Source organism: Podarcis muralis, chromosome Z, assembly GCF_964188315.1.
Source record: "Podarcis muralis chromosome Z, rPodMur119.hap1.1, whole genome shotgun sequence".
In the NCBI taxonomy this organism is placed as follows: Eukaryota; Metazoa; Chordata; class Lepidosauria; order Squamata; family Lacertidae; genus Podarcis; species Podarcis muralis.
The window spans coordinates 18,634,694-18,650,239 of record NC_135673.1 but is presented as its reverse complement, the minus strand read 5'-3'; the positions used below and the strand labels follow the sequence as shown (position 1 = coordinate 18,650,239).

Below are 15,546 nucleotides of genomic sequence, written 5' to 3'. Positions count from 1 at the left end.
TATTCCTACACCCAACCACTCCCATGATCTATAAAGCCGTAAACGGCTCAGGACCACAATACCTCAAGGGCCACCTCTCCCCATATGAACAACTGCAATCACCATCTGAGGCCCTCTGTGAGAGGTCCAGAGGGTGACAACATGAGTGCAAGCCATCTCTGTGGTGGCTCCCCATTTGTGGGATGCTCTCCTGGAAGGCTTCTCTGGTGCCTTCATTACATATCTTTAGGCACCAGGCATAAGCATTCCTCTTCTCCCAGGAGTCCACCACCTTCTGAGAAAGTCTGTTCCACTGTGAAACAGCTCTTACAATCATAAAGTTTTCCCTAATGTTTAGCTGGAATCTCCTTTTATGTCATTTGCTTAAACAGGACTTCCAGAGGGTGTGGGGACTCTCCAGAACAGATTTTGGGGGAACACTTTGGGTGGGGGGGCTATAGGAATGAGGAGAGAAAGGTGAAGTCCTTTTATGCAAGAAGTCCACTTCCGTGGTGTTGGATTCTGCCCCATGATTTGTTGAGCCAGATGGTGGGAAGCAAAGTCGCAAACAGCTTTTACCATCAGAAAGTTCTTCCTGATGTTAAGTCAGAATCTCCTTTCTTGTAACTTGAAGCCATTGGTTTGGGTTCTACCCTCCAGAACAGCAGAAAACAAGCTTGCTCCATCTTTCATGTGACAGCCTTTTAGATATTGAAGATGCTATCATATCTCCTCTCAGTGTCCTATTTTCTGGACTAAACATACCCATCTCCCTCAACCATTTCTCGTAAGGCTTGGTTTCCAGACACTTGATCATCTTGGTTGCCCTCCTATGCACATGTTCCAGGTTGGCAATATTCATCTTAGATTGTGGTGCCCAGAACTGGATACAGTACTCCAGTTGTAGTCTGATCAAGGCAAAATAGAGAAGGACTGTAACTTTCCTTGATTGGGCCACTATATTTCTCTTGATGCAGCCTAGAACTGCATTAGCCTTTTTTGCCACTGCGTCACACAGCTGACTCATGTTGAGCTTGAGGTCTACTAAGACCCCTAGATCCTTTCCCCATATACTACTGACAAGCTAGGGATCTTATATTTTCTGCCTGCTTATTATTTTATAAACCTATCCAGCTTAATTTCAATGCATCCACCAACTGACTTGGATACACCCTTAAGTAACTTTAAGCCTTACCAGACAAAAAGTGTTTTGCTGCTTGAAGCAATGTACAGTGGCGCCTCGGAAGTTGAACGGAATCCGTTCCAGAAGTCCATTTGCCTTCCAAAATGTTTGGAAACCAAGGTGCAGCCAATCGGAAGCCGGGGAAGCCCTGTCGGACATCCAGGTTCCAAAGAACGTTTGCAAACCAGAACATTCACTTCCAGGTTTGTGGTGTTTGGTCAGAGAAACAGTTCCTTTTGTAGTGATTTGCCGTTTCCCCCCAAATGGGGATCTGCTGCTGCCTCTCCTTTATTTATAGTGGAAAAGGTCAATAGGAGAGATCTCAGAGTGGCTGAAACATGCAGGCCCCACCTGACAAGGTGGATTTAGAGGCCAGTGTTAAATTTGCAACCTGGCTTCTGTTTTGCAGCAAGGAGGGCTCACCTTTCAGGGTCAGTGCTTAAAAGGGTATTCCTCAAAGGACTTTCATTAAATTGTGGGCGGGGGGGAGGAGTTTCCATGGCAAATGCTCTGCATTTTTTTTACATCCTGATAAATGAGTATACCTGTAATATCTAGACAGGATTTTGCTGAATCAGCAAGATGCAAGGCTACTCAAAATTGTTGGCTGCTGGAACTTAATTTTTGCAATGTTTTTTAAAAAGAAGGGATCACATCCGATGTTGATCCTACTCAGAGTAGACCTAGTGAAATGAATACCTATCCAGCTTAATTTCAGTGCATCCACCAACTTACTTGGATACACCCTTAAGTAACTTTAAACCTTACCAGACAAAAAGTGTTTTGCTGCTTGAAGCAATGTACAGTGGCGCCTCGGAAGTTGAACGGAATCAGTTCCAGAAGTCCGTTTCACTTCCAAAATGTTTGGAAACCAAGGTGCGGCTTCCGATTGGCTCCTGCAGTGAATCGGAAGCCGCGGAAGCCCTGTCAGACGTCCAGGTTCCAAAGAACTTTCGTAAACCAGAACATTCACTTCCGGGTTTGCGGTGTTTGGGAGCCAAAACGTTTTGAGTCACAAGGTGTTTGTCAACCAAGGTACGGCTGTATTTTCTTATGAAGCTCCATTAAAAATAAAAAACTGTTATAAGAATGTTAAGAGAATGTTAAGAGTTGGGTCACCTTGTTTAGCACCTTTGTCTTCAACAGTGGCCAACCAGATGCCCCAATGAGAAGCCAACACCCAAAACCTGAGCATAACAGCAGCAATTCCCCCCACCTGTGATTCCCAGCAACAGACGCAGGATTAAGAAGGGGGGAAAAACCACATTTCAACTTTTATAGAATTTCTAGATGCCCCGGGGGCATGCTTTATTGCAAATCAGTTAACAAAACAAAAACAACAAAAAAAACAAAAAACATCCTTTTGCAAACTACACATTTTGCTTGAACATTTTTATTATGGAAGGGTGCTTTTTTACCACCCACATCCATCCCATCCCACCCACCCCCACACTTAAGAAACTACACTCTAGTTTATAAAACATAAAACAATGAACACCAGAGGGTGTTTAAAAATCACTTTGCTTTAGGGATGTCCCAATATCAGCACTTCGCCATGCTTCGTGAGAGGTGGGTATTCAAGAGGCTCCCCCACAAGCGGGGTGTGTGCGCGCGAGCGCGATGCTTGAGTGTGTCAAGGTGAGGTCCAGCCGGACAGAGGACCACCGCAGGACAATAAATGCACAGGATATTGGAATGCCCCCACCCCACCAAAGCCAGCAACTTGGATATGTTAGTACAGTGGTACCTCGGGTTACAGATGCTTTGGGTTACAAACTCCACAAACCTGGAAGGTTAAGCCCAATTAGCGAAAGTACGCCTCAGGTTCAGAACCGTTTCAGCTTAAGAAAGGACCTCTGGAACAAATTAAGTTCTTAACCCGAGGTACCACTGCATAAGGGAAGTGTTTCTGAATCAGAAAGCCCCTGCAAAGTCAATGGCATGAGCGCCAAATGAAATGTGTGTCAGATTGAAGTCTTCAAGGGTGGCTCACTTGGCAAATCCTGCCAGTGAAACTAACTCGTTCTCAAAAGAGCGCTGTGGTCACACAAAGGCCTTGGTCAGTTCAGTGACTCTCTCTCTCAGTGAACTTTTTGGTGGATTGGGCTCCTTCTCTTGAGCAATATTTCACCACCTCTAAACCACTTTCACTTTCAACTTAGAACCATTTTAGATTTTTTAAACAAAATCCACCCTTTATCTCTCTTTTCTTTAAGTAAAAACAAAACAAAACAAAACAAAAAACTTATTTACAGAACATTAGCTTCGCCATAGGCTTATACTATATATTTATATATATAATAATTTTTTAATTTTTTTTTACAAAGTCGACCCCCTTCCCCATTCTCCTTATTGCCATAAGAGCAAACATCCAACGTGCCATTCCGGAAGACTTTGCAATCTCTCTCTCTCTCCCCCTCTGTCTTAAAAACAATGAATTCGGCCCCTTTTTGCTTTCTGGAGGTGTCCTGTGATGACAAGATTCCAACCCAAGTCGGGCTGTAAAACTAATTTCAAAGTCAGGAACACCTAACTGGGGCCTGGCCAGTTTGGCACTGGCATCTCCCAAAGGGCCATCCAAGGCAAATGTTTTGCCAGCCCATCAAGGTCTAGGTATCCCCACCCCCATGCCCCCGTCACTGCCCTCCTGCATGTGGGGCAGGGCAGAAAAATTGGGGGGGGGGGCGGGTTTGGAACTGTTGGCCTAGATTCTGGCAAGCAGGGTTTAATTTCCACCCAGAGTTCCACTCTCTAGCTCCCAATATTCAAGTGGGACAGGAACACAGTGAATTCCACTGAGGACTCTACAGATGAAAGGTGAGAGCCACTCATGAGATGAGGGGGTGGGATTTGCAGTTGCTGCAGGGGGCTACACTGGAAGCAACAGGGGCAGGAAGAAAGTCGAAGTGGCACCCTCTCCAAGACATGTCCCTGAGTGCAGCACCTTTTCACTCTCTTCCATAGAAGTGAATGGGTTGCTAGGATCAACCCCTTCTGGGAAAATTACAGCGCTGTGATATTTATAGGTGAGCCTATTGCCACGTGACTAATGGCCTGGGGCTCATACCCTGAGGTTTCTCTGCACTGCACAGACACACCAACCCTCTCTCTGGGTAACCCTAACCTATACAGCTTATGTTTTCACACAGACACATACATCTCCTGCCTGTCATAATCAACAGCATTTTGTTAAGTCTTCTCATAGTAAGAAATGTGGTTCTTAAAATGGCAACACCCCCCAAGGTGATGGGTGCTTTAAAAATAGCACGATTGGGACAATTTAGAGAAAAACCACAAAGCTATCCTGGAGTCAAAGTAAAGTTTCTTCCTCTGCACCAAAAGCCTTTTTGAGCACAAGACTATTTTGGAGAAGGGAAGTTGGAGGGTGGGCCCCGAAGGAAGCATTGGGATTTCATTTATAGCTTAGAACCCGTGATCCTGATTTTTGATCATAGGCAGTATTTCAAATAAATAAAAAAGAAGTAAAGCTTGCTATCATGCAAAAAAGGACAAGCGAGATAAACTATATAATACTGAAACTTTAAAACAGAAATTCATGGCTGCTGTCTCATAATATTCCCAGACTCTATCCACCCTCATACAAGGGAATATTTTAAAGCACTTAACAAAACAAAACAAAACAAAACCCAACAAAAACCATCAACAACCACCCTCCCCCCGCAAAAAACCATCAACTTATGTTTAAATTATAATTTCCCTTCAAATAGGTAAACTTTTGTTGAAAAAATGTGCCCATCCTCCCTATTTTTCCAGAATTAAAAACAAAAACAGGAAAAGAAATATCTTGTTCAATAAATAAATGTCACTATATAATCATGGGTCTTTGCTTACAGCTTTACAAAAGAAAACCTCTCTGCACAGGAACATCCTTGTGGTATAAAAGTTTTTGTTTTTGTTTAAAGAGGATGTCCTAAAAAAAAAAAAAGTAGTATGCAAGAGAGAGCAAAGCAGGCAATCAAACGCCATTAATAAGATTTTAAAATTTGGACCACAGCAAATGCATCCCACTGAGCTCTCAACAAAACTTATAAATAAAAAAGGCAGTGTTTTCATGTAGTACATAAATAAATACTAACGAAGGAAGAAAAACGTTGAAATTTCCCTCTTACATTGTATGTAAAAATACTTTTTCTTTTTATATATATATATAAAAAACAGAAACTCAAACCAAAGGTTACTCTGGTTCAACCAAAGAAGCGTCTCCCTCCGAAGGAAACTCTCTGGGGTCGCCTGCCCAAGCGGTTCCCCTCCTCTTGCTCTACTTGAACGCCTCTGGGATGTGCCCCATCTGCGACTGCATGCTGGTGGGCGGGCTTGAGATGCCCTCGGACCAATCTGACAGGTTGGAGTGTGGAGATGAGCTCGACCATTGGTCCGGCGACTCCGGGGAAGGTGTCAAGAACGGGTGGTCTGGCACCTGGAGCTGGTGGCTGGGGGTGTTGTCCAAGGGGGAGGAGTAGCTGTGCTGGGAGGGTGGAGTCAGGAACTGGGTGGTGGTCATGGGCTGAGTGAGGGCAGAGGGCAGGGAGGTGGCCAGGACCTGGGTGTCCTGGGGCAGGATGGTGTGGACTGCCAGAGTCCCGCCATTCACTTGCTGCTGCAAGTCAGGCTGGCCCAGCTCATTCCCCAGGAAGTTTGCACTCCCGGCATTTGGGGCGGTGCTGTGGGTCTGCTGCTGCTGCTGCTGCTGCATGCTTTGCTGCTGGATCTGCTGCAGCTGCTGTGCCTGCAGGAGATGGGGCTGGGCATTGGCTGGCAGGCGGCCGTTGGGCATGGCCTGATAGTTCATAATCTGGGACAAGGTGGTGGTGGGCAGCCCATTGTGGAGGGAGGTCAGAAGACCGTGCTGGAGGGCCTGGCCCTGCGGGAGTGCCCCCTGCTGCAGGCCATTCCGCATAGGGTTGTATTGGCCCTGCACCTGAATGCCGTTCTGCATCTGACTCAGCCAGCTGCATTGCCCGCTCAGGCCAGGCGCTCCGCTCACGGTGAAATTCATGACAGTGGCGTTGGAGGTGGGCAGGTGGGAGAGCCGCGGGGGCACCGAGTCGAAGGGCTGTTGCATCCGACTGGCACCCAGGCCCAGGTCTTGCTTGCCCACCAGGTTGAGGTGGTTCATGCTCAGGTGAGCATCGGGCATCCCTGGCAGGTGGTTGAGGGGCATGGAGGGCGACAGTTGGAAGGGGGAGGTCATCAAGGGAGGAGATGCCACATCAGACAAGTACCCACGGGGGGACTCTAGGGAGTCGACTGGGGAGAGGACACTGGAGCTGTCCAGCAGGCAGCCTTTGCCCTCCTGCGACTTCTTCCGGCGGGCCTTGAGGTCCTTGGAGGACTCCTTCCCATTGCAGATCAGTCCCTTGGCGCTGGGCTTCCGCGCCTTTTTGCCCTGCATAGCTGGCTTCAGGCTGCCGATGTAACTGCTAGGCGAGCAGAGGGGCGGGGAGAGGGTAGGTGCCCCCAGGGGCCCGCTGTGCAAAGGGGGGCTGCGCACCAGGTTGTACTCGTCCAGGAGGCGGACGATATCATGGTGCATGCGCTCCTGGGCGATGTCCCGTGGCAAGCGGTCCATGTGGTCTGTGATGTCCCGGTTGGCGAAGTTGTCTAGGAGGACCTTGGCCGTCTCATAGCTCCCTTCTCTGGCCGCCAGGAACAGAGGGGTCTCCTCCTAAAGGCATGGGAGGAAAGGGAAGAAGAAAGCAGACTTATTAGAGGCTCTTCTCCAAAATGAACAGGGTTATGCAGCTGAAGTATTATTAGTCATTCCTTACATTTATCAATTTGCTTTACACAATGAAAGGTCTAGCTGCAGCTTAAGAACATAAGAAGAGCTCTGCAGCCAATGGCCTACTTGGTCCAGCATCCTGTCCTCACAGTGGCCAACCAGACGCCCCAACTGGAAGCAAAAGAGCCCTCTCCCCTTTTGCAGTTTCGAGCAACTTGTATTCAGAAGTGTTGCAGAGCATAGCCATTATGGCCAGTGGTCACTGATAATCTTCTCTTCCATGAACTTAGTCTTGTCCTCTTCTAAAGTTTCTTTAGGTTGGTGGCCATCCCTGCCTCTTGCGGGAGAGAGTTTTGTAGTTTAACTATAAGCTGCATGAAGAACTTTCTTTTGCCTATCCTGAATCGTCAAAGGGATGCAATTCAAGTTCACTTAAAGCTAACTCCCTGTTTCCCATCCTAAACTGCAGATAAACAATAAATGTCTCCTTCTGCCCAGGGAAGCCCACAAGATGCCAGGGCACCTCTCTCCTATTTCGCAGCTTATTCCAGCAAAGCTTCTGACCCTGTCATTGAAGATCCTGGGCTTGCTGGTCCCGTCTTTGGCTGGATGGCCAGTGGCTCTGCCTCGCACTGGCCCAGCCCTGCTCCAGGAAGAAGCCCCCTCCCTTCTCACCTTGTTATTCTGCATGTCTTTATTTGCCCCGTTCTTCAACAGCACAACAGCGGCATCAATATTATTCACGGCAGCGGCCCAGTGCAGCGCTGATTTCCCTATGGACACAAAGGCACAAATGTTAAGGCCATGACCATGAGCCCCTCACCCTTCCCCAGAATGCTTTGGGAATGGCAGGTACCTAGGTCATCAACCGCATTGACGTCTGCGTGGCAGCTGATGAGGTCTTCCAGCATGCCCTCCACAGCCAAACGGGCAGCCAGGATGAGAGGGGTGGTCCCATCGTGCATGCGGGCATCCAGGTCGGTGGCCCTGTTCCTGATCAGAATCTGTCCCAGGAAAGAGAGACATCTTGCTTATTTGACATCCTGGCAGGGGTAGACTGGCAAGGCAAGAGAGTGAATGTCCGTTCTACAGCCGCTCAGCTGAAAGCCACATGTAGCTAACTAGAAACTCAAAAGTCCCTGCTTTGCATTGCAGGGGGGTTGGATGAAAAAAGAAAAACCTCACTGGGAAGGCAGAATGATTGCCCAGCAATGAGCACAGCAATCTCTGGGGGCTTTTGCACTAGAGTCACAGAATGATAAGAATCATAGAATTTTAGGGTGGAAAGGGACCTCAAGGGTCATCAAGTTCAACCCTCTCCAACAGGCAAGGAGCTACCCAGCCCTCCCGCACTGCTCCCAAGTTCTGGAAGCACTGAACTCGCCTTACCTGGAAGACCCCCTGAGCGTCGGCCGAAACGGCAGCGTGGAGTGGCGTCTTCCCCATGTGGTCCTGGATGTTGGCATCGGCACTGGCTTCCAGCAGTCTCTTGGCTGCGTCTGAGCGTGAGTAGCGGGCGGCCAGGTGGAGGGCTGTCTCCCCAGTGCGATCTGTTTGGTTGTGCAAGCTGGCCCCCTGGTAGATGAAGTCTGAAATCACGGCTGGGGCATCCTCCTCCTCTTCACTGTTGCCCATCTCCAGCCCACCTCCACTGCAGGAGGCGATCATCAGTGGTGTGAATCCATCTGCCAAGGCACAAGTGGAGGGAAATCTGTCAGAAGCGCAATGACAGTGCCTGGATGCGCTCCCAGGATATCAAAACACCAGGGCCTGAACTAAGCCTGGATATTGGTGATCGGGATCTAAGAACAAGTGTCTTGTTTCTGGACCAGACCAAAGAGTCCAGCATCCTGTCCTTACAATGACCAACCACATGCCTCTTCTGGGAAACCTGAAAGCAGAACATGAACCACAAGAGCAACTCTCTCCTCCTGCCATTTCCAGCTACTGATATTTGGAATCATTACTGCTTCCAACCATGGAAACAAGAGTATAGCTATCATAGCTAGTAGCTGGCAATGGAGAAAGAGGCTATCAAATTTGTCTAATTCTCTTTTAAAGAGCTGGGCTACTCCAAAGTCCTGTTCCCCTCCCCAAATCCCACCTGGCCTGTTTGCTGTTTGGTTCTTCCCCTGGGCCAGCTCTAATGCCCTCCCTCCTGGCATTGTCCTCCTTTCCCCTGACAAAATCACAGCAAGGGAGGAAGAGAGAGGCTTTGACACCCACACACCCTCCTTACCTGGTCCTCGCACATTGACATCCATACAGTCAGCATCAATTTCCCCTTGGGGTGGGGTGGGTGCCATGGAGGAGATGCGCAGGTCGGCTGCATCCAGGTGCTGCTGTGTCCACTGCCTGTGGTCAGCCTGGTCATTCATGTCCGGCAACATGGCCTGTTCTTCCACCTGGGAAGAGAGGCGATTGAGGTTTCAAAGGATCCTTTCAGGCATAAAACTCTACTCTTTCTCACACACTGTGCTGCTGAGTTGAAAACAAGAGTTATCCCCTCTGTCCCCAACTTCAACAAATATAAAATGAACCCTCCCACTACACGATATGGAAAGCTAAATTCTATTATCAGAATGAGAGTTGTTTAATTTTGCATAAGCGGGTTTTCCAGTATTTCCTGAAACTGGAGAGGCAAAGGGGGAGAAGGGAAGGAAGGAAGGAGCAATGTGCTGATCTTCTGCTGAGGACAAGAAACTTGCTTTTTTAAGACAGGACCAACGATAGGGGCCTCTTGGTGAAATCAGGCAGGGAGATCTACAGATGCCCATAGGGGCCTTGGCTGTTGTGGGATAGCAAGGTAAGCCTGGGGGGGGACCTGGGGGGTGTCAAAAAGTTCCATTTGGCCAGGGATGAGGGAGGGACTCGCAGTAAATACCAAATGCATCCAAACAGGATGGAAGAGACCTATGAATTAGTGAGCGCCTTTAAGGCTGAAACGGCATGGAAACAGCAGCTCGCTGGCTTACCCTGAACTTCTTGGTGTCTAGTGCCTCCTCATCACCCCACTCGTTCTGGTTGTCGTCCATCAGGGTCCCATTGGAAGCATTTTTCAAGGGTCTTCATGGAGAAAAAATAGGAAATTAGATTCACCACTAGAAAAACCAAACTCTGAATTTTTTCACCAAGGGCTAAATAGAGTAATTAAGGATGATGATGATTTAAAAAGTTTCCCCTGCCATACTTAGACTTGTCCAAGCTGTGCCACACGCTAGGTGACATTTCAGACATCATTTATCAGAGCTGGGCACTGTACATGGGAACTTGCTTAGAAGCGGGAAAATAAGTGAAATTAAGGACCAAGCCTCTCCAAAGTCCTTCCACCAGCCTCAGTGTGCTATTTCTGCCTTGTGTAGATGATGCACCAATCTGCATTTTATATATGCCGTAAAATCTTGGTGCTACACTTGGAGAAAGCAGACAAAAGCAATGGGCAGGTCGTGCCCAACCCCAAAAGGATCCTTCTTTCCTCCAAGCCAAAGGAGGACTACAGTAATGGATCTAAGTTAGCCATGCTCATCAATTTCAGTGGGTCTACTCAGTGAAGGGCTAAGCCCCTTGCTCTGAACTGCCTGGCCTTCTGGCTTCCACCACCCTTCCCTGGACACTCCACATGTTCATTTCAATGGCCTGGAAAAACTGACACTTAAATTGGGCTCAGAATATCCCTCCCAAAAACATTTTGACACCAGATTTCCCTTCCTCTCCAGCTTGTCATCCAGAGAGCTGTGGCACAGTAAAAATTAAAACCAACTTTTTTTAATGTGCAGAGTGAAAAGCTAACATCAAGCCTTTGGCAAATCTTTGTGCCCTCTGGATTTTTGCATTACAACTCCCATCAGACCATGGTGGCTGGGACTGATGGGGGTTGTAGTCCGAAACATCTGGAGGGCACCAGGTTGGTGAATAAAAAGAACTATGGTCCCCAACAACAGCAGCAACCCAGGAAGGAGGCGGGAAAGGGCCTTTCCCTCCCTCCCCACCCAACCAACCAAATGGCAACAAAGGAGACCCGGGAAGAGGTGAAGAGGGGGATTACTCACTTCAGCCCCACAGAATCCTCCCCCAGGGGCTCTCTGCGCTTCTTCTTGCTGGACTCGGTCACTTTGAAGCCCTCGGGGAACCAGAGCTGCCCATGTTCCCTCCGCCGCTTGCGCGATGCCAGAACCCCGAAACCAATGAAGAGGAGGAGGAAGACACCAGGCACCACCATGTACATAGGGTACCACTGGGTGCTCTTTTCGGGGTCAGTACTTTCACCTAGGAGAGAATGAGAGGCAGAGTGTGACGAGAGGACCTCGAGTTAAGATGCATCTCTGAATGGAGGCAGAAGGCAAAATGCAGTGAAATTAAGTTAATAAGCTGCCAGCCTGGCTGTGCCTTGATTCTTCCGCCTGCAACCGAACCCCCACCCCTCCACACTCACTGCCCCCAAACTCCTCCAAAGCCCCCTGGAAAAAAGAAGGTCATTTTTCTACGCTGTTCATCAGAATTGCAAACTGTTTCTGTATCTGCAGCGCTGGAGGGGGAGAGGGTTCCCCCCCTTCCTCCTTTCACGGATAAAGGATTAAGCAAACTTCAAATCATTGCATTCACATTGAGCTGTTAAGTCAAAAGGATTGAAGGGGGATTTGGAAGATGCAAACTTCAACACTCTGCGTGTCACTGATCGATTACAAGGTTTGGGTTGTGGGGTTAACTTTGCACTCTCTCTCTCTCTCTCCTCCCGCCGCCCCCCCACTCCTTCATCCTCCCCCAGCAGTAATGATTTTGGAATCAGCTATGGATGAGAGAGGGGCGGAACCATCAAGACAGAACTTCGAAGAAGAACTAAAAAAGAGTTAAAGAGATGCCACTTCTTTCTTAAAGAGGAATCAAGTTCTTTTTACGATATTGTTTAAGACAAACATCATACACTGTAACTCTTTTGAATTTATTCCATAAAAATTATATACCATTTGATTGTTGAGGGGGAAAACACCCAACCCCCCAAAACAACGAAATTGCCAGCAAAAAACCCACCATTTAAATCATTCCAAAAATAACTGAAACCAGCAATAGGCTAAAAAGCATATTCTTTTTGGCTCCCACTTAAAATATGTTTGTTGAGGAAAGTCCATCCAGACATATTGAATGATGACAAGTGTTTTAATCTGGTTTTTAGCCTACTGTTGATTTTAATAATTTTTATATGCCTTTAAATACGTGCTTTAAACTGTCACTTATCTATATTTCTTAGTCCTTTAATGTTGTCAGGCTTTTATCTTTTTGGGAAATGCTTAGAGCAATGGCTCCAAAATTCTCCCTACCCCCACAAACAGACCACCTGAAAATTGCCGAAGGTCTCAGTGGACCACTGAATTATTTCTCAGCTTGTTGTAGAAACAGAAATGCACCATGCTAGATGCTGTGTTGTTTTTAGCTGCATTCTTAAATTCCTGCCTGCCAGGCAGAAGGCCTTCTTGGTAGTGGCACCCACCCTGTGGAACGCCCTCCCATCAGCTCTTAAAGAGATGAGCAATTATATAACACTTAGGAAACATCTGAAGGCAGTTCTGTATAGAGAAGCTTTTTAAGGTGTAATGTTTTACTATGTTTTTAGATAAGCTGGAAGCCACCCAGAGTGGCTGGGGCAACCCAGTCAGATGGGTGAGGTACAAATAATTTATTATTATTATTTTACTGCCTCCATTGAATTCTAACTGCAATGCAATAAAATACAACAGAATAAATAAAAGGAAGTGATAAAAACACTCCCTTGGCTCTGCTGTGACAGACCAGCCCCATCAGGCCCCTCCTGCCCCTGGATTGTGCAAGCTGGTTGTTAGAGGACCAACTGTTTAGAAACTGGTGCCTGTGTTTTGGTTTTCCTCTTCCCTCCTTGTGCCTTTTCCTTTGTGTATCATGCCTTTTTAAATTTTTATTTTAAGTCTGTAGGTAGGGACTGCCTTGTTTTGACTGTATGAAAGCTGCTCTGGGAGCCTTTTTGACTGAAGAGCTTGGTACAAATGCTTCAAATAAATAAATGAAGAAGAAAGACACAATTAAAAACATTTAATGCAAAGACTGTGCCATCTCCCATCTCCAACCTCAGATCCATAGGCATGCATGGGTGGACCACCTGATTGAAGCTCATCCGTGGACCACACCCTGGGCAGCCCCGGCTCAAAGCTTTCATTACAATCAAGTGGTATGTAGCTTTTGTAAAAGAAAGTGAAAAACTGCTAGGGGCAAAAGCTGACCGGGGCAGAGGCGGCCCAGCTTCCCGGGATATGCCAGCAGGGCTGCTAACGCATCAGCAGGTGTTTCCTGCACATGTGGCAGACTTACTCTTAACAGCTTCGATTTTGTATGGGAAGTCCAGGCTGCCCCGCGAGGCCAAAGCACCGAGGAAGGCCGCCACGTCTGTGGTACTTTGGAAGCACTGAGAGGAGGACTGGACACACTGGCGATTGTCAATCTCCAGGTGAACGATTGATCTGCAGGTATTGGAAGAAGAAAAGAAAGTGGGAGTAAGAAGCAATAATCTTGGATGGACAGCTTCCTAGGTTCCTATAAAATTCAGTCCCATTTTTCAGAATGATGAGGACCAGAATCTTTGTTTTCAGGGGAAGAGCCATGGCTCAGCTACAGAGACCTGCTTTGTATGCAGAAGGCCCCAATGGTATGTCCAAGTTGGGCCAGGAGAGACTCCATGCCAGAAATTCTGGAGAGTCACTGCCAGTCATTGCAGACAACAACCTCCTTCTCCCTGCTCCCAGAGAGCCCCAGCTGAGCCACTCACCCGCAGATGTCCACATGGTCCATCTCCCTCCTGCGTCTGTCAACGATGGTCTCATACAGCCTAGATCTTATCTTGAAGACAGCATCACTCACATCTGGCCAGCTCACCAACGACCGCTTGATATGGTGCTTTTTGAGCTCCTCTGGCTTGCCATAGTAGGGGAATATCATGTACTCGCCCTGCTCATCCTTCTTGAAGACCACATTGGTGTGAAGAATGCGGCTGAGCTCCCGCAGGAAGTTCAAGGAGTTGTTCTTTAGGTTCTCTGGGGAGGTCAGCACCACCACCACCAAAGTGCCGTCCGCCAGCTTTTCGGGAACGTTGTTGGCACAGTCGAGACCGTCCCACTCACACTCTGCGTTGTTGCAGCCCTGGTCGCAGTGTCCATCAGAGAAGTGGTCTTTGCAGTACTGGTCGTACAGAGGGCTGCGCAGGCAATGGGGAGAGGAGGAGAAGGAGTTGAAAACAAAACTGCCCGGTATCTATAATGCCATTATACAAGTCTATGATGTGGCCACATTTGGGATACTGTGCACAATTCTGGTTGCTTCAGCCCCATAGTCACTCAGAGCAGGGCCTTTAGTGTGGCTGCCAGTCCTTTGGAGCAGCATCCCTGATGAAATACGATAAGCTCCACAATCTGTGCTTTTTGGAAACAGTTGAAGGGCCATTTTGTCCCCAAAAGGCTTTCTCAGCTGGATAATTGAGTTTTTGACATGAGTGCCCACTGGTTTGGATTTCACTTGTGTTTTTACATATATTTGTTGTCTTTGTCTTTTGAACTGTTTAAATTATATGTAAATTGCCCTGAGATGATGGTTTAGAAGGTGAATAGTAGCTCAAAAATAAAAATGAGAAGAAGAAGAGGGAGAAGGAGAAGGAGAAGGAGGGGTAGAAGAAAGAAGAAACAACCTTTTGCTTCTGGGCCCTCCCTGCCCTTTCCACATACTCTCATCATAAAAGAGCAAACGGGCACATCCTTTAGCCCCAGAAGCAAATCATCATTGTTATTATTACTACTACTACAATTTTATTATCTGCCCTTCCACCTAAAGTCCCAGGGTGGGGACTTACAACAATTAAAACATAACTTTGATATCAAAGTGCATTGTGACCCAATGTTAAAAACAGTTTAAACGCCACTCACTTGCACTGCCCTTCCATCTTCTGGCAGTCGAAACCGTCGTACAGGCAGCCGGTGTTGTTGCACTGGGTGTCACAGCGCCCGTTGTTGAAGTAGTCCCAGCACTGGAGGGACTGGGAGCAGTTCTTCCAGGGGTCGTTGAAATTCAGGGAGCAGTCGCCGCCGTCCCAGCCGCAAGCGTGGTTGTTGCACTGGGCGTCACAGATCTTGTTGCCGGCGTGGCTGGCACACACAGGGATCTCGCACTTCTCCTCCAAGGAAGGTGGAGTGATGTTCTGGCCAAGGCCACCTGTGAAGTCGTAGTCCAAGATGTGGCAGTTCAGACCGTTGAACCGGGCTGGGCAGTTGCAGCGGTAGTGGGGTGGCTCCTTGGCAGGCTGGCAGGTGCCCCCGTTGTAGCAGGGGCTGGAGTGGCAAGGGCTGCCAGAGGAGAACTGGCAGGCAGCTCCGCTAAAGCCCAGTGGGCAGAGGCACCTGGAGCTCTTCTGGGTGGAGATGCAGGTGCCGCCGTTCAGGCACCGCAATGGTCCGCAGCCGCGGGCGTCGTTCTCACAAGTGGCACCGTCCCAGTCCTGCAGAGGGCAAAGAGTGGAACGACTGAGACTACTCCAAAGGCAGTCATCAAATCACAGAAGAGTAAAGTGGGAAGGCCTCCAAGGGGTCATTATTATTATTATTATTATTATTATTATTATTTATTATTATCA

At 48.0% G+C, this 15,546-nt stretch overlaps 1 protein-coding gene across 1 annotated transcript in view; it reads right to left on the bottom strand.

Annotated features, from left to right (window-relative positions):
* Nucleotides 1-4,683: 4,683 nt before the first annotated feature.
* Nucleotides 4,684-15,546, bottom strand: part of NOTCH1 (notch receptor 1) — a 93,911-nt gene continuing 83,048 nt past the window's right edge. Inside the window, exons 25-34 of the mRNA XM_028715869.2 lie at nucleotides 14,843-15,411; nucleotides 13,696-14,121; nucleotides 13,242-13,390; nucleotides 10,955-11,171; nucleotides 9,881-9,971; nucleotides 9,145-9,310; nucleotides 8,295-8,590; nucleotides 7,762-7,909; nucleotides 7,581-7,678; nucleotides 4,684-6,848 (exon numbers count right to left, since the gene is read on the bottom strand). Of these exons, the coding sequence (XP_028571702.2) occupies nucleotides 5,442-6,848; nucleotides 7,581-7,678; nucleotides 7,762-7,909; nucleotides 8,295-8,590; nucleotides 9,145-9,310; nucleotides 9,881-9,971; nucleotides 10,955-11,171; nucleotides 13,242-13,390; nucleotides 13,696-14,121; nucleotides 14,843-15,411 (3,567 nt within the window). The 3' untranslated portion in view covers nucleotides 4,684-5,441. The remainder of the gene's footprint in view (nucleotides 6,849-7,580; nucleotides 7,679-7,761; nucleotides 7,910-8,294; nucleotides 8,591-9,144; nucleotides 9,311-9,880; nucleotides 9,972-10,954; nucleotides 11,172-13,241; nucleotides 13,391-13,695; nucleotides 14,122-14,842; nucleotides 15,412-15,546) is intronic.